At 46.6% G+C, this 23339-nt stretch overlaps 1 protein-coding gene across 1 annotated transcript in view; it reads left to right on the top strand.

The window, feature by feature from the left end:
• NEGR1 (neuronal growth regulator 1) overlaps window positions 1-23078 on the top strand; it is a 188515-nt gene extending 165437 nt beyond the window's left edge. The window contains exon 7 of the mRNA XM_085231420.1: window positions 3401-23078. Within this exon, the coding sequence (XP_085087546.1) occupies window positions 3401-3525 (125 nt within the window). The 3' untranslated portion in view covers window positions 3526-23078. The remainder of the gene's footprint in view (window positions 1-3400) is intronic.
• The last annotated feature ends 261 nt before the right edge of the window (window positions 23079-23339 follow it).

Here is a 23339-nt window from a genome sequence, read left to right as displayed (position 1 = left end):
AATGCTTTTGTTCCAGAGGGGTTATTTGCGAGCAGGAATCAGGACAATCAGAAGCCTTCTGCAGGCACTTTGCAGCCTCCCCCAGCCATGGCTCTGCATTGTGGGCCTTTAATAGCACGCAGATGCTGAGTGCTCACCTACCAGCGCTGGTCCTGACAACTGCAAAGCATGTCAGGCACGCTCCATTGCATTAACACGGAGACAAAAGCCGTCTGACTTACAATCTACATTGCTGTGTATATCATTGAGCTGTGTTTAGATCAGTACATTGCTGCTGGCAACATTTAGTGTGAATTACCTGTAGGTGTGTGGGTGGGAGGATGGGGAATGGCTCTGCACGCACTGGGGGTACCTGGATGGTGGAGCAATTCTGGTGCAGGAGGCTGAGCTGAGTGCCCTGTGGCTTTAACCCTACAGGCACACATATCTGAACACAGTCTGACCCAGTGTCGCCTGCCAGTTCAAAATCGGATACAGAGCGTGGCACAAATGAGGTCTTTATGGCTGAGCAAGGAATAATTTGTTTTTATTTTCAGTGCTTACACTAAGATACGTGCAAACACACACAGGGCAGTGTTTCTCTTCAGCGTCTCTGATGGCATATTTATCTCAAGTATTCACCATGCTAAGCTTTAATATTTTAATGCAACAAATAATTGCTTTCTACTTCCACAGAGCAATTATCTTAGATTCTCTGTATTCCTATTTACAGCCTCAAAAGGTTCAGATTTATCAATTTAACTGAACGAGTGAATTTTGCACCGTGGTTGGTCTCCTGCCTTGCCAGTGACTGCACGGGCCGTGCAGTGGGGGTCCTGCTGGGTCTGTGGCTGCATGTGGGCCAGGGCCAGGCTGTCCTGTCCCAGGGCTGGGCTTCTCAGGGCCACGGGGTCTCCCCACCCTCAATCCACTGCGTTCTCATGCAGTCTTTGTAGATGGTTCCTCCACAGCCGTCCATCCTCTGCTGCCTTCAGGTATCAGTGTGCTTTGAGATGTTATTGTGGGACTCTGCTGAGCCCTCAAGGGCTGCGCTCTCTCCAGCTCCTCTTGTAACAGACAGTTCTGACAGCCCAGTCTTCATCTTCTCACTGCTTTGACCTTGAGTTAGTTTATCCCTTCCTTCTCCGCATGTTTTAAATCTTGCATACAAACTATTAAGTCTTTCCTACAATAAATCATTAACCTGAATATAGTTAACTGAAATGCTTATTAACGTCTCTCTGCATAATCCATTTAACAGAATTACTCTTGCTTATTCAGACAACCTAAAGAGGTCCGTGCTTTTGTCTACCAGCTTCAGCATTAGAGCTTGTAATTATTTCTGGTTAATGCAGCCCTGGGTGTTAGCAAATGTTGGTTTATGCATTTCAGCATAGTGCTTTTCCTAATCTCTTGTATTAATTAGAGATAGTGATATAGCATTACTTTGCTCCTTTATACTCACTACCAGGAGAGATGTCTGAATATAATCCTATCTGCACCAAGAGTGCGCTCAAACACTTTCACAACTGCTAAGTGTGACAAACCCTTAGGATTACGTGGAGTAATCACTGAGTTAGGGAAAGTGGTGCACGTGGGCAGAGGTGGTGTGGGGCTGGAGAGGTGGCACAGGACTCCCTGGGGGCACCGTTGGTGGGTTGGAGTCCTTCCCCACACTCGTGTCTGGGCCTCCTCCTCCTTCAGGTTTCTTTCACATCGTGCCCCATCCCTGCAGACTCCCGAGGTCAGGGATGGGGCTCTGAGCACCCGGTGGAGCTGTGGGTGTCCCTGTTCATTATAGCAAGTGGGACCATGCTGCCTTTAATGGTCCCCTTCCAGCTCAAATGACTCTGTGATCCTATGACTGGTCAGCCAGCTTTGGGAAACACAGCTCTTCCTGTTACTGACACAAGTAGATGTATCTTTGCCCATTAATTCACCTAGCACCTTTGTGCCAAAACAATGCAGCTATGATTTAATAAGCTTTACAAACATAGTGATGGCTCGTATGCAGCAAATCAGATTTACATAATTTTCCACTGGCTTTTAAAGTCACTGAAATTCAAATTATCTTTACTTGGGGAAACTCTTTTAATATGCTAAAACGAAATACCACCTACATTATGCTTGGGTTTGCTGGCTTGCCTTTTCCAACGCATTAAATGTTGATTTGTCATGCTGGTTTATCACAGAAAGTTCCTTTTTAATGAGAAGGGAGGGGAGTGCCCTGTAGTTAGTCATGGCTGGAAGTCGTTGAAGGAACAAAAGGGGAAGTTTTAACATCTAGAATGAATTCGGTCGTATTGTGTTGTTGTTTTGTGTGCTGCTGGGATGGGCACCACGTTGGCTCTCTCTTGCTGCAGTCCAGCACCCACAGGCAATTTCCCATCCTTGTCCCAGGCAGGCTGTGGGTCATTTTTAACTCCATGCAATAAATAAAGCCCAGAATCCTTCCGTGGTGTTCTCAGCTCCTCCACCTCAGGGTATTTCATGCTTTTGTGATTCTGTGAAGGAGGTGGAGAGCCGATGAGTCAACAGATTTTGCGGCTCGGATCTGAGTTTCACCTACACAACCAGTGTCTGCTTGTGCAGGTGGCACTGGGTGTAAGGCTCACACAGCTTTTGTGTTTTGGAATAGGCAGAAGCAATGCAGTATCAAAAGCAAACACTGATACCAGCATTCAGCACTGTGGGTGTTGGGGCCTCATGGACCCCGTTCCTCCGCTGCACAGCTCCAGCGCTCACCTTGTGTCCAACCCCACCTCACTGATGTCGGTACTCCCAGCTGGGTGTTGGGTTCCCCATCATCCCCCTGGGATTTTACAGGAGCAAAAGCAATGGTTCCTGCTTGAGCCTCCTCCTGTGGGCCAGCAGCCGGCTGCTCACCATCATCTCACAGCTCAGCACGTTTCTTGACTCTGTGTGCATGCGTTCACTGCAATATTTAATTAGGGATTTAAAAGAGGCTTCCTATTAAAGCAAGTAAATACAATCTCTTCAAACGGATTGACAATAAATACACATCTCTCTGGCTAAGCACAACGTTCAAGCTTTGGCTCCGAAAGCTAAGCAGAAAACATGTTGTTGTCCAACAGAGCAAAATATATTCCCCTCTCGTTGGTATTAGCGGAGATTTTAATGCTCGGTAACTTAAAAACAGATACATTACTCAGATGTTTAAACATGAAGCACTCATCTGATGTTAAGTGCTCGCAATTTGGAGTGTTGAATCACGGGCTGTGCTCCGTATCGCGGCAGCAGTGCTGGTGCTGGCCGGAGGGCCTGGCGACCTCTGCCACGTCTCTCCTGTTTTCAGATTAACGCTTTTGCTGCTCTGATGTTGTCGTAGAAGAATGAATTGTAAGCATTCGGGACGTGAGGGTAGGAATCGCCCACTAACCCCTTTCTCTTCTCTCCGCAGCTCCCAGTACGGCCCAGTATGGGATCACCGGGGACGCCGAGGTCCTGTTCTCCTGCTGGTACCTTGTGTTGACACTGTCCTCCCTCACCAGCATATTCTACCTGAAGAACATCATTCTGCACTGAGTGTAAAGAACCCTAAAAGGCTTTTAAGGATTCTCTGAAAGTGCTGATGACTGGATCTGATCTGGTAGAGTTTGTTAAAAGCAGCGTGGGATATAATCAGCAGTGCTTGCGTGGGGATGATCGCCTTCTGTAGAATTGCTCATTATGTAAATACCTTAATTCTACTCCTTTTTTGATTAGCTGCATTACCTTGTGAAGCAGTACACATTGTCCTTTTTTAAGACGTGAAAGCTCTGAAGCTACTTTTAGAGGGTATTAATTGTGATTTCATGTTTGTAATCTACAAGTTTTCAAAAGCATTCAGTCATGGTCTGCTGAACTGCAGACCGTAGTTTACAAAGAAAAAAAAAAAAAAAAAAAGGAGAATATTGCAGTAAAATGGGCTTCTTTAAGGCTGCAATACAACATTCAGTTCCCTTCTTAAATAACATTCTCTCCACATGTACACAAGAACTTTTTTTTTTAATTAAAAAAAAAATCAAATAATCTTGCCTTCAAAATATTTCTTCGGAATATTACACATATCTAGATTTTCTTCCAGCATGATATTCAGGTTTCAAGAATGAGCCTTGTATTATAACTGCATTGTGCAGTACTGCTTTTTGATTTCTTCCTTTTTCCTGCAAATTCAGCATGGGTGTGCCTTCATAAAACACTATTTTCCTCTTCCTTTCCAACAAATCTGGAATGTGCTTTGGGAAATGCTACAGCATCCTTTTGAGCATAACCGATCTCTGAGGACGAAGGTGCTATTGGTTAGGCAGAAGGCCTCCTCTCCCATCTCCAGTGGGTAATGGGACTGCTTCAGTATATTTTTAGGCAATCAGACAAGGATAGCACTGATCCCTTTTTATTTTCCCCCTACTAAGCAGTGGACGATCTGCATTAAGAACGAGTTTCCCCATTACAAAAGAGAACGCAAATTATTTTGAGACATCTTTTGAATGTAAGAAGGCTTCCCGTAGTCATTCTAAACCAGAATTCCTAAGTGGCTGTAAATGTGAGAAGCTGAATCATCCCTTTTGTATTACTGGCAAAAATATGATGTGAATTGGTATTTTTCTTGCACTTAATTTTGTACTGGTTTGGCTAATTTAGCAATGATAAAGGATGCTTTTAAGTATTAGATATCTGAAAATACATAAAGTATCAAGCAGAATTTTATATATATACATATATATATAAAATACAGATATATATTAAAACGAGGTTGCTCCAATAACCGTACTGAAGTGCATGCTGCCATCAATGATGCATCTACAGACAGGACTTCATTCCTGATGTACACACACTGTACCAATAGCTTACCACAGCAATTTAGTCATCATAGACGATCTCCTAGGACTGCAGTCTATCAAGATAAGACTCGCATTAAACTCAATGAAGGATCAAGTTTCAAAAGAGCATCTAGAATCACTATTTTTTCTAAGCAGCCCTGTACTGCATCAATGCAAAACGTTGCTGCAGTTTACAACTGAGTTTAGAAATGCCATCCTTGTAAGTTGCTGGGATGTGACTGTGTCCAACAGCCTTAGAGCACAACGTCTCCAATTGGCCCCCGGTAGATGCTGACGTGCTTAAAAAAACAACAGCTGACGACATGAATAATAAAGCCATTATACGAGTACTGCATTCCCTCTCCTAATGATAAGGTTTGTGGTTAGCAATACCAGATGAGTGCTGCGCATACGCAGCAGTTCCAAATACCCCCGTTTCTGGAAAGGCAAATCCTGAGTTTGGTTGGACTCGCTGTGTGCTGTCCCATGCTAAAGCACAGGCACAACGTGCGGTGAAGCTGTTGCAGTTACTGATGAGCCCAGGTGCACAAAGTGAAACGCATTGACTCCAAAATACGGCAATAAAGCGTCCTAGGTCTGCTTGTGTTCAGTGACAGCTTGTGCCATTTCTATCACGTCGTTTGCAGCTGCGTGCTGAGCAGTGGCCATTTTCAGAAGCGTGGCATTTCTGTAAAACCTTGAATAACGTGACCAAATTCGTTGCTGAAGGAAACGGTTTAAAGCCAACTCAAATTCTACTACACGCAGCCCTTATATTCTTCTCTCCCTTGTATTGCAGCTTTAAAGTGCCATATTTTAGAATCCGTTCATTGGAAACAGTGGTGCTGCAGAAAACATCACGTCAGGGCAGACTTGTGAAGAAAGCACAGGGGTGTGTGTAACCCAGCTCACCTGCTGCTCCTCGTGTGAATGTGAGACGGGCTGTGCTGGGGCCGGGTCCAATCGGGCATTTCCATTATGATTTTATTTTGGTGATTCCTGACATCTGAAACAACCCCAGCAACAGAATGGAATGAACGGCAGCTTAATTAAACTTGATGAAAAGGAAGTATTGGCTGATGGCAGACATAGAACCACTGGGTTATGTGGACAAGGCTTTCAGTCCCATTAATTCTCCGTTAAATTTGTGGGTACTTTGTTGTTGTCAGTTCCAAAAAGGAAAAGAGCCCATGAACATTTGTGGGTGCCAGTAGCAGTTTGTCAGACAGAGGAGGTGTCTGAGCACTGAGCAGAGCCGTGTGCTTGGGGTGCGTGGGCTCACAGCCCCAGTGCCAGCAGGGCTGCCCCTCGGTGTGCAGCCAACACGGGGCACGGGTGCTTGGCTTGGTGCTCCTGCCTTGAAAGATATGATATGTGGAGTTAAACAAGCTCAGGTTCTGGCAGGATCAGAGCCCTAAGCGGCATCGATCCCATAAAGAACCTCAGCTCTGTGGTTAATCTGTTCTGTGTGGTAAAGGTAATTGTGCAGTTTGGGACTTGCTGGGACGTCCTTCCAGCAGGGCTGTGCAGGCTGCTGCAAGCTGAAGGCTACAGCATCGGGCAGAGCCCATTCACTCTTTAGTTTGTGGGGTGTGTTTGCTTTAGGCAGGACGGTACATTCTGTGCTTCTTGGAATGGTTGACCCATACTGTTCATCTCTGTTGATCAAATCGTATTCTATTTATTCCCACCTTTAAAAAGTGAAAAATAAACAGCTTAGCTCCAAGCAGTACAACTGAATACGTATATGAAGATCACTGTCCGCATGGGAAACCCCAAGGTCTGTAATGCTGTAAGTTCCCACTCGTGTGATAACTCAGGGCTGCTAATTACCGCTGCATCGGTGACGTGAGCAGCAGCAGCAATGCTCAAAGAGAGGCATTGCTGATCAGGATATTATTCTATTACGGAATTAAACTCGTAACTTCTTGAACGAATGCCATTTCTCAAGGTTTATAACTTGGCAGGAAGTGTATCCATCATTGCTAGACAGCTTTTTTTAAACTTTTCAATATATATATTTTTGTTAGAAACTGTGCTGTTTTTTAAGATACAGGGGTGTTAAACACCACCGCCAGGAAAAGCTGCTTCTTTGCACATTTTCAAAGTTAGCATTCTAGACCAACTCTGGTAAATGTTACGCTTACCAAAATCTCTTCTTATTCCACGTAAGTGTGTTACAAAGAATGTGTATACCAAAATACGTATTTACCTGGATGAACAATATGCCTTAAAGACTCAGTGTGCGTTTACTTCCGAGACTGGACCAGATTTGTGCCCAATCTGGAGGTAAATAATCCATACTTCATAGCCTGCCATGGGAGATATCATTTCTTCAAAAAATAATAATAATAAAAGAAAAAAAAAAACAAAGAAAGAAAGAAAATTCAGTTTCTTTTCTAAGAATCTTAACGAATTTCAAAATTCTGGCATGATCTGACATATGTGAGGAAGTTTAGGAAAGGGGTGAATCTTTATCTCTGGCTCCAGCAGTGAGCAGCCTGTTTGCAGTGTTGTGCCAGCATCAGGCACTGCCATAGAGACCTCGTTCCTGTGCCAAGGCCAGAGGCAGCCCTGTCCCTGTTCTCATCCCTGATCCTGTCCCCAGCCCAGTCATGGCCAAGCCATCACGTCAGCACTGCCTGTCCTCCTTCTTGCCCCCACTGGGGACCAGCACACCCATAGCCCCCACGTGTGCCACAGCACAGAAAATTCTGTAATACCATAAACTGTTAAAAAATAAAAATAATAAAAAAAAATCATAAGTGAGAAACATAAATTCTTCATTCAGCCTTAACAGAGAGTAGATAAATAGTTGGAAGGAGGAATTTACTCTGCCTGTGTTGATGCACTGGACACACTTAGGTAGGGTTGGCTCCAATTTTTGGCTGTGCCTGGTGTTCCTCACTGAGCACAGAGCGAAGGCAGGGAGCTCACTGTGGTCAGGGACACCCATAGCACATCTGGACACAGTCCAGACTGCTGCAGGAGGGGCTCGGGACAGCACGAGTGGATTCTCAGGGACTGCTGCTCTGAAACTGTCCCTCAGCAAAGGCAGGGAGACTTGACCTTCAGCACTGAGCCAACACACGTTTGTTCCTACAGCTTTCCACCTATTTCTTGAAGAGCTCAGAGGTTTCTTTGTATTAGAAAATCCTTATGTTAAGAACTGTACACATGGCCATGTTTTCACATCCTATAACCTAAGTTTCCAACCCCCTATCTTTTAAAGAACACAGAGCTTTCCTGTCAGCCTGTGGGGTTGAGTCTGGACTGTAGGACAAGCTGCAGGGTTGATCTGCCAAGCTCTAGGTGCTGGCCTGCCTCCTGCTGAGGTCATGGGGCCAAGGGGCTGCCATGCCATCAAGTCATTAGGCTATGGAGCCATTGGGTAATCAGACCTCCATCCATCGGGCCTCCATCCAACGGGACATTGAAGGCCGTTGGGTGATGAGCCACCATGGCGCCGGGTCACCATCAGGCTGTAAGGCCAGCGGGTCAGCAGAGCAGCTGCCAAGGGATGTCCTGACTGCTGGCCCTCCACTGGTATCTTGGTGGCCACGGACTGCCCACGGATCCCTCAGGGCTCCCTCTAAGCTTGCCAGCCCCTGTCCCTGGGACAGGAGAGGTGCAGCAGGGACCTTCCCTGGGGGCACTCAGCAATCCAGTGGGAGCACTTCTGAACCAAACTGCAGGCCGTAATGCAAAGTAACACAGCTGAAAGTCATTTTACTTGTGGTCACTTCAATCACCTGGGAGCCCCTCATGTAGCCTCAGTGGCTGCTGTGCCACCAGGTAAACCTGAACCCCATTAGAAGAACGAATTACATGTGTGCAGCAAGCCAGAGCCAGGTGAGGAAGGAAGGTGAGCAGGAGCCAGTGTCATGCTGCAGACACAGGAATTTCCCCTCCTATCTTCCAAATATAAAAGTATTCATTATTCCTCCAGACCTTTTTTTTTTAATGCTGCCAGATACAAAATGCCTGTAATGATGATATATATCATATTTGGTATCTAGAGGGTGAAATTTCTCCTCTCCGACACACATCCATCCTTCTCTTTATTATTTTTCAGCCAAAACCAAAACACAATTCGCACATTACGTGATGCAATTTATGTGCAATAACACCAGCTTTTCCACTTATCAAAACCATTGTAGTCATAAGCACATAACTCCCATTAACCTCAGTGACAGCGACTTAAATGTGAACCACAAGTGAGAATAAACCTTAAAGATGTCATTTAACAGCAGCAGCCTTGTTTTCTGGTATGTATCTACTGGTGAGATGGAGGCTCATTTCTTCTCCCCTGTACCTTTCTAGTATTTCCTCCTGATGCAAAGTGCCCTTTCCCTACCTGCAGTGCGGTCAGGTCGGAGGTGTGGTGGTCGGGATGTGCCTCGTGCTCATGGAGCATCACCTCGGGCAGCAGCACCCAGCAGCGCCCAGGCAGCCCACGCCGTGCTAACAAGGCAGCTCTGTGCTGCAATTCCAGCTCTGTAGCAGCTCTGGGAAGTAGCACAGTTCATTAGGCTACAACAGCTTAAAGATGTTAAAAAGACCGGTTTTTCCTCTCTCAATTTAAGTGCTTTGGGTTATGGAACTCTGAATTCGCTGTTTTCTTCATTAACTTCGACCTTTTTACATCTATTACAATAAGAAAAAAATAGAGTTAACTTTAGAGCAAGCTACTGCAAACTCACTTCCCCTGGCCTTCTACAAAGCCTGGTGCAAGAAAGCCACTGTTCCCTATACTAAAAGGTTAGGGATACTAAGCTGCTCTGAGTCGTTCCTCACACACCCTCAGCTGGGCACAGGCCCCTTCCACCCAGTGCCTGTGGGCAGCAGAACACAGCAGGGCACACCGGGCTGCCAGGGCAGCTGCCATTTGTTGTGGGATACTTGTGTAAATCTGAAACAGCTGAGGACAGCCATGGGCTTTGGCCGTAGGTATACAACAAGCCCAGTTAAAGAGAGCGATGGTCCCAGTCCTACCTCCTCCAGATATCCCCAGATAATCTTTACCAACCAAGCATGGCTTAGTTCTATGGGCTGCAAACATCAATGCTGTGACAGTAACTGGGAGTGTTTCCCCTTTGCTTTCCAGCCCAGTCCAGCCCTACTGTGCTGCTGGGATAAACAAGCAATGTGCTGCTCTGCTGCCCGTGCATCCCATTTCATCGGGGTTTGTTTCCCGTGTTCCTTGTTACCTAGCAGGGCCAGCGCTGGGGGGGTGCAGCTTCATCTCCCCAGCTGTGAGATACCTGGTGGAAGCGCACCTGAGCTTCAGCACAAAGTCCCTTTTGCCGTGGGAGCCCGGATTGGTGTCTCAGCCTTTGTGTCAGTGCCTTACACAGCTCCTGCAGGGCAGTGCGGGTGCTGCGTCCCACTGCTCCCGGGGAGACGCAGGGAGAGCGCCGCCTTCATCCTTGGCCGTTTAAATGTGTTCATTTGTCTGACAGACTGTGATACTGAGATCGTTGTCCCTCGCTTTTTCATCACGCGGAAGGTTGTGAGAAGTAATTATTTTAGCGTATGGCGAGATGTGCAATTATTACCGCTAGGCTCTTCACTGAAGACAATCTGCTTTAGCGCGGCTCTCCCGTGAGCGCCAGCAGCACAGGGCTCGGCCAATTCCAGCACAGAAAGCAGCAGCCACCCCCAGACAAGTTCTTAATTTCCAATTCCTCCCAAATGCCGTGACACTGCAGTTAATGGCAAATAATAACGGCCACGGGATGGAGCCTTAAAATGAATCACAATAGTTGGATGTGATGGGCTATTAATTGAATAATTGCTTTAAGTCATTGTATTCATGATTTTGGTTATGAAGGCATTTTACCTATAGTTAATGCTCACGCTCTTAGCAAACCTGTGACTTGTGAAAAGCACCTTAATGTTCCAATAAATCATGGTTTCCATGGCAGGATCCCCTGGAGCCCTGCAGGCAGCAAGGTGGGTCCCTGCAGTGTGGCAGGGAGGGCAAGAGGCACAAATCGGGCAGTAGGGAACAGCCCCCACGGGCTGTGTTTGCTCAAGGCAGGGAGATAACATGCTCAATGAAAAGCCAGGCTGTGTGCAGCTCCCTTTCTGCCCTTTCTGCCGCCCAGGAAGTAGCAGCCCCAATGCCAGTCTGAGCTCACAGGTGGCATCCGTGCCCCTGCCCACCTCCACGGTGGATGTGTGCACCCTGGGGAGGGCTGGTGCTCCCCACACACAGCTCCCGGCTTTAAGCAGCAGCAGATATGCAAATGCACTCAGCAGAGCACTCCCGCAGATGTTCTTATTTAAAATAACCTGAACCCACCTAAAGTAATAACCCCAAAACTGCCTCACTGCTCCCATACGTTCTGAGTCACTGCTGCAGAATACCACAGGAATATTATTTTTATAAGAGCGAACCATTTACTAAATAAGCCACCTGTTAAATAAACACACCCTCTCTCCAAATATTGCTGTTTTGTTTTCCAGACTATGCACAATCTGGATTTATTTTAGATGAGAAAAGATAATCACTAAAGAAAAAAACTTGTATTTTGACTATTTGAAACCATCCATCTTGAGCACACATCTGCTCCTCCACAAGCTGGCAGAGCGCTTACATTAACGAGAATCATCGTTCCTTATTCAGCCGGGAGCTAATGAACTTCTATCATCAGACCATGGCAGTCATCATTTATTTTAACTTCTCCAAGCCTTCCATTGTTTCCTATCCGCCCAGCTTGGCTTGCCAAGAGAGGTGTCCTCTCACGGGGACAGAGGGCAGCTCCAATCTCACTGTGCCGTCACCTTTTCCATGCTTCTAAAGCCACACTGAGCATCACCCCACCTTTGGCAGCGTGGCTGTTGCTGCAGAGTTCCCCACCCCATGGCCACCTGCACTCAGCACCAGCTGCAGGGAATTCATGTGGGAGGGGTTCAGTGTTTTCTGGGTATGGGGTCCGTCAGCTCCTAGGGCAATGCGATGTTCTTCCCGTACCAGAGGTGGGAGAGCGATGTTTGCAGACTGGCTGCAAGGAGCTCCATGCATCCCTGCAATCCCTAATTACACAGCGCAGACAGAGGCTCGCAGGTCGGCTGTGAGCCCTCGCCCATGGTGAGCCGTGCCAGAACAACGTCCTGCTGCTGAGAGCACTGCTGCACGCTGCTCTCCTGCAAGCTGGTGGGCATGGCCTCACTGCTGCTGGCAGCACAAGCAGGCAGGGATCACCTGAGGGCATAAGTATGGCCAGAAGGATGCACTGCCAGTGTGAGTTCATACCCAACTGCAGGCACAGAGTGGGACAAAACGGCTTCTAAATCACCCCATATACCCTGTTCTCTTCCTTTTGTGATAATGATCCCTCTGCCATTTTGCATGGCCACATGTGTTTCCCTGCTCTTTGGCACTCAGCACCTTGGCTCAGGCACCTTTAGCTGGTTCTTTTCCCACACATCTGAATAACACAGCAGCAAACCCTCATTGCACAGCCTGCACCTTCCCAGCCAGCAGCTTTCTCCTCGGGGCTGCGCTCAGCAGCCGTGGGCTCACTGATGTCTGTCAAACACAGCATCACTGAGTCACACTTTGACTTTCTCCCAAGTACTTTCATGCATCTTTACTCTAATGCAAAACCTTAGGAGATTTCACAAAGCCTGTTCTACTCGTTTCCCTTTAAGTGCAGCCCACAAATTAATGGTGCCTGTTAATTAAGCAGCTAAACCCGAAGGAAAAAAAAAAAACCCTAAGGAGAAAAAAAGTAATGCTTCTCATTTGAAGGTACTGTGCTGCAAAACACATTAAAGACTTGAGCCAGCTTTTAATAACTGAGAGACGCTTTAATTAGAGTTGACATATGAACCAAGTATGTGTGCCATGCCCAGAATGGGCTCACATACGTGTGTGCCCTACATGGGGGTGTGTGTAGGTTACACACACGGGTGAGCCAAGCAGAGGACCCCGAAGAGGCTGCTGGCTTTTGAACCTCTGTGCTCTTTGGTGATTAACAGAGGGAAGAACAATATTTTGCATACCTGAGTCTCCATTACTTTAGCAGTACTTGTGCAAAAAGAAGTTAATTTGGAACTATTGCAGCCACCGTTAGGAAAAAAGTTGTATCCGTGTAGGACAGACCCTTCCCTTCGCTTTCCTCATCTCATCCTGGTCCATATAGAAATCCAGGACTTGTTGCTTTCAAAGAACAGACTTTAAATTTCCATACTCCCGTCAGGGCAGCATTAAATATTAAAGCCAGATATTAAAATTTCAGAGAGCCTAAATTAAACCTGAGGTATTCAAAAATAAGTGTTCCTGCATATTTAATACTAGAGATCTCGTAATTAACATTAGAAATCTCTCATATTAAGAAAATGAGGAGCTGCCTAAAAACCAATGACCACAGCTGTGACCTTCTGGGCACACACTGGGTCTGCTATGGAGGAGGCACAGATTTGTTAGCAGGCTGGAAGCAAAGTAAGCCAGGGAGGATGGGGTTTGTATGTTCCTGGAAGGTCTTCACTGCCCATAGAGTGACCAGCAGACTAAGCCCAGTGCTCGGCAGGCTGCTTGCCCAGCTGAGTTGGTGCCCCAGCACAGGGCATTGGGGTGTTTTTGCTCCCTTCACCTGAGTTCCCAGGGCTGTGAAATAACTCTGGTTATCACACGGCTCCTCGAGATTTAAAACCTTATTTAAGCACCTGAATTTATTATTCTAAATGTTTTTGTCCCTCGTGCACTGCTATAAATGGGAAGTTGCATTAAATCAATAGTATGCCACATTTTTAGGTCTCTCCAAGGATTTGAGAATAGCAAACAAGGCCACAAGTCCTGCAGGTACCAGCAGCAGCAGCCAGCTCCTACACTGTGTGCTGAGCCAAGTGGTTGTGCTTAAAACTGCATAACTAATAGAACTCAGCCAGCAGAGACTGTGCCCTGGCTCATGAACACTGGCCTCTGCTCATCCTGCTTCCACAGATACGGATGATCTTATCATCACAGCCTTTTGTGTCTGTGGAGATCAAGTAGAGATCACCAAATGCCCTCCCACAGAAGAACGTAGCTCTGTGACAGCGGGTAGGCTCAAGGTTACAGACACTGGTTTAACACTGACAATTTGTCCAGTCAAAGTAAATATGCTTTTCATGTATCTATACAAAAGCTGTTCCACTACTATGGCAAAAGGAGTCATCACTTTGGTCAATGGCAACACCAAATGACTGCCCCACGTCACGCATCTCTGCAGGCAGGTGGGCAGTGAGCAGCACCCCAACAACGTGCCCTGGTGCAGGGCTCCCAGCAGCACCCTGGGGACCCAGGCACAGCCCACAGTGCAGCACAGCTGTGGGCTGTGATTTGTTAGGATGGCTGCTAACTCGCAGTACTCGATTTCAGAGGGTCACTCAGTACAATGGCAAACCACTCGTTCCCAGCAAAATGTCAGATTATGGATGGAGGGGAAGAGAAGGGGCTCAGAGAGATAAAACCATATACTGACAAAACAATAAAGGAAAAATCAATCTTTATGACAGATGAGAAAGGAGATTTACAGTGTAATCAGAAAGCACAGAGAGATTCATGGCTTGCCAGAATGGTATCCAGGCAGCATTATTCTATAGATGGCAACACAATCGCATCGCAGATCTGTTTGTGCTCCTGAGCAAATCTCTCTGTGCGTTCTGTTGGAGTGGGCACTACAAGCACAGATCTCAGCACTCCATCTGCACAGTGTGCCTCTCCATGCACAGCTGCACAAGCCTTGGGCTGTTCTGATGCAATCAGCTGCATGGAGCATGCATTGCAGCAATGGCAGGAGATAAGAGCTGCCCGGAGGGAGAGGCAGTGCCACGCGGCTCCTCCTCGCACAGCCAGAGCAGCAATTAGCGTGGAAACCAAGGAAGCCCTCCTCTGCTAATGAGCTTCTGGCTATCGAGCCATTGTCTTAATTTCTGGGCAGTCAGATAAGATATCTTTTAGATAGGATCAAAATGGCCGCTCAGCTTGAATCCAAAGAAATCCTGATCTATGAGTTTAATACCATGTAAAGCTTAACATACACTTCAGCCTGAACCGGTTCAGATTGCCTGGCATTTTTTATCTAAAAAGCAAGAATCACACAGCAAGACCCTGAGATGATTTAATCATTGGTCTCAGCAACGGAAAAACAAATCCTTTTTTTCTCTCTCTGCAAAACCTCTCCTGCCCTGCGACGACCACCCAGGCCCCCAGAGTCCATCCCCTCCTCTCCAGCAAACCAGGGGTTGTGGGCTATGGGCTGTGCCCCCCAGGATGACCTGTTGTGCCAGCCCCTACCCGAGGCCAGCAGCACACGGCCACTCAGGCTGGGAGCTGTCAGCAATGCAGCAGAGCCCGCAGCCTGCCAGGCCATGGGCTGTTTGGTGCAGCTCACTCCCCTGCTTGGTGTGGCATTCAGGCCCCACTGGGTCGCCTGCAGCCACTGCACTGTTCCTTACATCTCAGTGCTGATGAGCTCACAGTCAGCTCAGGGCTCACGGTGGCAACATCGAGAACAAAATCAGCAGTGAGATAGGCAGCCAAGCTCAGACCCAGCCAGGAAAACCATGATGCTGAGTCTTTTCTTCCCAACATCTCTCAAAACATCTCAGATGAGGGTGTCAAGTGCAGACCCACAGGGAACATGCAAATCCTGGCCATGTACGATTGCAAAACAAGGCATGCACAGGGGTTAAACACACAGACCAGTCTGTAGCACGGATGTAGGTTTGTAGACCCTCTCACTCTGTCAATTATTTAAAGAACAGACCATGTAAAGCACCACAGCAGAACAAGTTAGAGCAGAAGTCCAGCAGCCTGGTGATGAGTCTTCCCAACCATTCCCCCCAGTAACATCACCAGAGAGCCCTGGCTCTAACAGAATGACACAAGTTATGTATGTGCATGTCAACAAAATCATTCATACAGTACTCTGCACGGCACACAGAACAGAAACAACTATGATACCAGTTATGCTGTTTACATGCGGTGAGGAATTAATTCGTCCTCCACGAAGCTCTGCTATCAGTAGCAATAAATCAGTTGACTGATAAAGGCAGCAGCACTGAAAATTATGTGATCTGTTGGCCGACTGCTTCGGCCAGGAAAATGACAGAGTTTGGAAACCACACCACACTCCTCCTTGGTCACTTTCCCCTTTGCCCCATTGAAGCCTTGGTTAGCTCCTCCTATCTGTAATGTTTAGAAAGTCAGGAGCAGAAAAGTAAGCAGAGGAAAACCCTGAAGGCATCAGGTTGATGCCACACTGCTGCAAGTTACAGTTGAATTACTGTAATCCTTAATTTTCCCAAGATAGTTTCAAAACAATGAACTTATTTTCAAGCCAAGCCATTTGCGTATGTCCTTTTCTCCTTCGTTCTCAGACGGTGGGCAACCAGAATTTTATTTTGCACGAAGTTCTTTGGCAGCATTCATCCATAATCATCAACAAAATAAGTTAATATATGTAGGCGACTATAATGACAGTAAATGCAGTGTAGGAGGGATAATATGTGCTTCATTGTCAATGCTCACATGCTGAATTAAATACTCTATTCTGGTCAAATGCTAATACACTCCATGAGCACTTTTCCATAAACACATTTTTTAAATGTAAGATACAGAAGTGATATGAATAACATATTGGAATAATCTGATATATGTGAGCTTAAGAAGGGGTGTTTTTCTGCAGCACGTCGCTTGGTACTGGCACGAGCTGCATGAAAAAAGTCTTCATGATAATATCAATTCAGCACAGCCATCAGGACCCCATCTGTAAAGGAGACTTTTTTTCGCAATGGGTTTGGCCACAGCTGGCCGAATGATGGGGATCACCTCAGTTTCGAGCGCCAGTAACTATCAATGATTCCTCCTTCCTGATACATTTAAGATTTTCTCTCTTGCGGTTTGCATCGCAGCCATGGGGAGGAGCTGAGGGCTGTGATGCTGTATTGATGCCTTGAGCATAACCGCCTCAGGCCCCGCGCATCTGGCTGATACTTTCATTAGTCTCTAACACAGGGAGGACTTTAAAGAGCAGTAAACAGCAGCACCCTGAATTAATGCCTTGCTTCTCTGCTGCCTGTTCTTCACAAGGATATTTTCCTTAGCGATCCAGAGCGAAAGGCTCAGTATGGTATCATAAGTTCCGCAGCACAAAGCTCAGTGTTAAAAAGACAATGTGAGAACAGTATCTAAGTGGTATCACCTAGTTTGGAGCTAAAAATAGGCTCAGAAAATCAAGGCAACTTTCAGCAAGTGACGTAAGCTGATTTTAAAGGTGATCCATTAGAAACCGTCCATCAATTCTAGCTTTATGCTGAACGGTGAAATTGGAATAAAGAAAAGAACTTTGCTGCTCCCCAGCCCCACAACATCCCCAGCACCAACTGCAGAACCCTTGATGGGGCAGCAGCCCCAGCCTGGGGGTCCCAGCAGTGAGGAACAGAGGTGGGGATGTCACTGGGGGGCGAAATGATTGATCAGAGCCCTCCGAAATGTGATGTGGGTGATATTTTCAATACTGAGGGAACAGACTTCTTTTTTCATCCTTCTTTCCGCATAGATCTCTGCCTTCTAGGCGGAGACCCATTGGCTCCAAGAGCTGTCAATGAGATGCTCCATGCAGTATAAAGACTGGGACAAAGTATTATATATTTCAAAAAAAATCATCACTCCTAGAATCACAGAATGGCCTGGGTTGCAAAGGCCCACAGTGCTCATCAGTTCCAACCCCCTGCTGTGTGCAGGTCACCAACCAGCAGCCCAGGCTGCCCAGAGCCACATCCAGCCTGGCCTTGAATGCCTGCAGGGATGGGGCATCCACAGCCTCCTTGGGCAACCTGTTCCAGTGCTTCACCACCCTCTGGGTGAAAAATTCCCACCTAAACTTCCCCTGCCTCAGCTCAAAACCATTCCCCTTGTCCTATCAGTGTCACAATCAAAATCACAACCAAAATCACACAATGTCCAATCAAAAACATATGACCAGTTCCAACCTGCTGGTGGATTTCCATGGATCCCGTGTCTAATGATCAATTAGTTCTGACTGTTTCAAGGGTGCTTACTCTTAATTATAAAACTCCTGCCTTACTTACAAACTATGTCACCTGTAATCGCATATCTTTCCAATATCCCTTGGTCAGAAAAACAAGATAAGCACCAATCTGTAAGACCTAAAGCTGAAAGCTGGATGCTTTGCTAGCAGAGTTTGGGAATACAAAGCAATGGCAGCTCAGATGTGCGGAATGATTTGGAATGCAGGGACGGGGAGCTGAGGTGCAGTGCTGCCCAAAGCCCGGCCGCCATGGGAGCCAGCGAGCACTGCCAGCCGCAGACAGCCCTGCATTGTCTCATTTGTTTCAGAATTAGCAGTCTTTTCAATCTAATGTCAGTACTTATTGTTTGAACTCCGATGGGCTGGTTTTGCCAATCATCATCAGTGTCTTTTGTGAAGCAGCTTGCCCAAGCTTTTAAAGCACAATTACCAGCCTGGTGCAGCAGATAGGATGCCTGTGACATTTTCACATGCTGAAAATAAATACGTAAAACATAACAAAACAAGACTTTTATTAGTAACATACTTCTAGGAAGGAATATAAAGTAGCCATTAGGAATCCCGCTAACATCATTGGTCATTATGACAAGGAGGAAAATAGCTTTCTTAGGGCTCTGATTTCTTTTTTCTTCTTAATGGGTACTCCCTTTTCACCATCACCAGCAGACAATCTTGTCTATTAGCATTTACTCGGCACTTACCACTTTTATATTTCCTCATAACCTCAGCAATTCAAGTAACATTGCAGCTCCGCTCTGAACCTTTACTTTGGTACATATGGATAACGATGTAGCACCAAAGATGCCCCCCACCCTCACTGCCATCTCAGAAGCCGCCAGGTGGGGTCATTTGGCTGAGTCAATCCTGTCACCATAAACTACATTTATACCTCATCCAAAACAGTCGTTGCTCAGTTTTACTCCTATGTAATCCACGGAGCTCACGTGGATGGGACGTGCGCTGTGTCTGCACGAGGCAGCTCCTTCCAGGAGCACCGCTCCGTTCTGCGAGAGCAGAGCCAGACAGAGGGCTCAGATGTGTCCTCTTCATACCCCTACGCTGTATTTAATTGAGGCTCTGTGCATAGTGCAAAATCAATTACAGTGCAGCACCAGATTTAAATGCGATGTCAGTGCGACTGCACAGTTTGGTTTGCCCTCTCTGAAGCAGGGTCAGGCTCTGTTAGACAGGAGCCAAGCAAGAACCAGCCCAGACTTTTCCAATTAAAACTGGAATGGCAAATTATTAAAAAGAGTCTGCACTATTTCTAATGGTGAAAAACAGATGGTAGATAGGATGAGTTCCGTAACAACAGCCCAGAGCTGATCTCTAGGACAAGAGGAGTGAATTATGAACACCCGTGGATACAACACAGCTACCATCATCCACTTTTTTCTTCTTCCTGCAGAGCAGGTCTAGCACAGCACAGCATTTGGTGCTCCCCCCTGGCCCACAGTGCTGCACATCTGTTAAACTCGTCTGCATAAAGGATTAGGGTGTGAAACTCAGATTCAAAGCAGAATCCTTCTGTTAATGTTTTAAAAGTTTTACAGAGATAACCCAATCTTAGCCATGGAGCACCAGCTCTTGGTTACATGGCTCTGGAATAAAATTTATAGCGCCATAGAACTGTTCCAGTTAGCAGGGACCTTCAAAGGCCATCTGGTCCCACTCCCACAATGAACAGGGACACCCACAGTTCCATAGGTGCTCAGACTCCATCCCTGACCTTGGGTGTCTGCAGGGATGGGGCACCACTGCCTTTCTGGGCACTGTTCAAAAGCTCCAAGTAAACTGATGAGCAAAGTTCCTACCCGTTGTTCATGCCTCTCTTTCAAATAATCAATGCAGTCAGTAGGGGAACTGACTCAGGTTACAAAGCCAAACCCTTTTTCAAGCCATGTGCAGCAGCTTCATAATTTAAATACATTCTTGTGCAGCATATCCACGACAAATGATTTTGCTTCCCATGGCAAGTCTCGGTTTTTAGGCTAATGAACAGATATCTCACACTCCCTGATTCGGGCCTTCCACCTCCCCAGCCCCACGTGTACAGCCTTTGTTCTGGCAGGTTTGATGCAGTTGCCCTTTACACCACTGGCATTTGCTGCTTAATTACCAGGCGGGGCTACAAAATGGAAGCATGCAGCAGTACAGGCTGCGTGCAGCGAGATCTGGAAGTGCTGCACAGCAGGATTCCTCTTGCATTTGTGAAATCACTCAGCAGAATTACAGCTTTTGCTGGCAAAGCTACTTAAAAGCAAATAAGGTCAAAAAAGCATTAAGGAGCCTGAAGGGAAAGCCCAGCATTATTCATCCATTCAGAACATAAAGCTTCGGTGTCAAACACGAGCAGTTAGAGTAAACATTTGTACAGCACTTCACCTCCATAGATGGGGTGAGCAGAGGGGAATTATTTCTGGTTGGTAATGTGATGATTTCCCTGTGAACCACAAATGATGGGAGCAGGTGGGACTCTGTGCCTCCCCGTGTCACAGCCCTGCTGCAGCCACATGCCACGTCCTGCTTATGGAACCTTCATGATTTAGGTGATGTGAACCATAAATACCTGTAACCAAACACAAATCAGCCTATGAACAGAGGAGCTTGAATCACATTTTGGGACACAGAAAAAGAGATGAGCTAATACAAAGCTATTAGAAAATGTTTCCCACGGTTGACCTCATTGAAGTACTTCCTAGTAGCCCAAAGACAGGAAGCACGCACAGCACACTCGTGGATTTTAAAAAACACAGATAGGATTGTATGTATGGGAGCAATCCCATAAACACACCTTAGTTGTAAGAGAAGTCACCATTTTCTTTGCTTAGTGCCCAAAACTTGGGTCGGTTTAGATTGGGTAAATTTGTACTGGTAGCATTCATGATCAGACCAAACAAAATCAGCCATGACAACACGCTCTTAATGAATTTCAGAACAGCAAACATTGAGCTAGGTAATGTCAGCAAGTGATGCTGCACTTTATTCCAGAACAAATACAATGTCATATCGACAAAAGAAAAAACTCCAGGCCTTATTTGTGCACGGGCAGCTTTCCTGCAAATAAACTTGCATAAATGACAGTCAATCAAAGAGCAACACTGAGTGCAATGTGGGAACACTGCTGTACGAAGTGCCACTCACACCGTGTCGGACTCAGATTCACATTATGGATGATACCCATCACACCTTTATCTGTCTTCTGCTGATGAAATTTGTGCTGTGAGTCAATGTACAGCATCCGTGTCAAAAGATCAGATATTGTATTTGTTTGTTTTCTAGCTTGCTTGTAGCTGATAACAGCATAAGCCGAGCAAATCCAAGGAAAAATAATTCATCACAGTGCACTGTTCCCCCCGTACTGCCACAGAGATATGCCCATCACAAGTGAGAGTCCGACTGCATCAAATTCTGCTTAAGCATCATCCATCAGCTGCACAGAGAGCACTTTCTTAAGGCTCCTGTAGGGCTGACGGATCTGAGCACATTGGCTGCAGCCCAGCCAGGTCAGCATCGCCCCGACACCCACTTCTGCACTCCCACCCTGCACCATGCCCTGTGTTGCAGGGACGTCTCTGCCCTGTGCACCAGGGTCACTGCAGCCCCAGCTGCCACCCATGGACAAAGCCATCCCCACAGTGACCCCACAGACAGCCCCAGGGGTCGGGCCACCTCTCCCTGTGCTCAGACCCCTTCTGTTGAGGATTGTATCTCACTCTGGAATCAGGTTATGGATTGTACACCGCGTTACGATTAGAAAGCTATATGCATAGATATATATATATAACTAACCTTTTTTAGTCATTTCTAAATAATTCATCTCCAATACTACAGCATAGGCTGAGGGGTTTTGTTTTTAACAAGCGCTTTACAGCCACTGAATTGAACGGATGCCTTATTTGTGAGGGTGGGAGGGATTTGGAGGAGCAGCCCCTGGTGCACAGGCAGCCACAGAGCCCTGCGGGACGGACAGCCCAGGCAGCAGGGCTGGAGGGCACCGCAGGGCTGTGCTCCTGGGCTGGGCACTGTGCAACGTGAGCCAAGCAGGAGCACTGCAGTGCTGCAGCACGTGGGGGTCTGCCTGCACCGCCAGGTGCGTCCCGCAAGGAATGAAAGAGCCTCTGCAGAACAGATGGAAAAGCTTTCCTCCAAAGCCACTCAGTAACTGCCTTGTAACCTCACTTCCGTACGATGGGTAGGAATGGAATCACTTCCATTAAACATTGGTTAGGTGAACTTCTTCCCAGATTAAAATATAGCAACGTTTTATTTTTCTGTTGTTTTCAATGAGTTTAACCTGAGGTCAGAGTCCCTAACTCTTTCCAAATCTCAGCAACAGCCCATAGGGATGAGCATACTTATTTCCTGCATCTGTTCTCCAAATTAAATCAGAAAGTGCTTATAAAGGAACATTCCTGGCAGTCCCCAGGGGAGCTCTGATGGAGACCTGCCGTGACGGCGATGCTCACTGCTGAGATCTCCATGCTGCGGCACGGCTGGAACCTTTCCTCACTTCTTTTTCATTTGGTACTGTACTAATTGTAAGGGAAATGTAACACCACCACAGGGATAAAATCTGGAGCACTGGCGAGACACCGGTTGGGTTCAATGGATCAAGAGATTCATTTTAAATGTTACTGTGCCATGAGAGCAGCAAGCAGACATGCCCTCACGCTGCAGCACCATTTGTGTTTGCTCTGGCACTAGGAACGTGCTGTGAGGGTGTTTTAGTTGCACACGTGAACATGAAGGCAGAGCCCATGTGCCATTAACACAACGCCGCTGTTTGGCACTCGTGATAACGTACCTTGCTTAACTGCAACCAAATCCAACCAGCCCAAACTTCAGCACTGCACAGCATCTTGTGACACACACAGTGTTTTCAGTAGCAACAGACTGTGGGATGTGGGGGCTGCAGCCTGGTAGGACATACCCGTGTTTCTCGCTTCTATGTACTATTTTGTATGGGTTAGAGAAGATGGCCTCTGTTGTGCATTGTTTGTGAAATGTTTCTTATCCCAGAGAGGTGTACGATGTAAAATACGTCAGTGAAAAGTGTATATTTTATGTGAGAGGAAAATACATTTTAATAAAGGTAAAGCTTTGTTAGCTGTAAAAAATGGCAACTGTTCAAGTGTACAGTAACTTCTTACTAATGTACGAAAATCTGTGATATTTTTGATTTGATTGTATTTGTATTGCCCAAATAAAACATTTTGGCTGTATTGTTCTTAAGTGCTACTTCTTTAAAAGGGGGAAACCCATGTTTATATCTCAAAAAATGTTCTTTGTTCAGGAAAGAAGAGCCATGTCCAAATTTCTGGATGGCACTCATTGAGTGCACCCTGCGTGAAAGCCCATCTGGTGATGTGCACAACCATTGCCCACATGGACGTCTCTGCGCATCTCTCTAATGGTAGGAAGGAAATCTCTCTTCTCCAGGAGCTTCCAGCAGAGGACTGGGGTGGGGTGAGGCTGAGAGCCCTCCTTC

The sequence above is a fragment of the Meleagris gallopavo genome, chromosome 10 (assembly GCF_905368555.1).
Source record: "Meleagris gallopavo chromosome 10, MGAL_WU_HG_1.1, whole genome shotgun sequence".
Classification (NCBI taxonomy): domain Eukaryota; kingdom Metazoa; phylum Chordata; class Aves; order Galliformes; family Phasianidae; genus Meleagris; species Meleagris gallopavo.
This window is presented reverse-complemented; position numbering and strand designations above follow the sequence as displayed.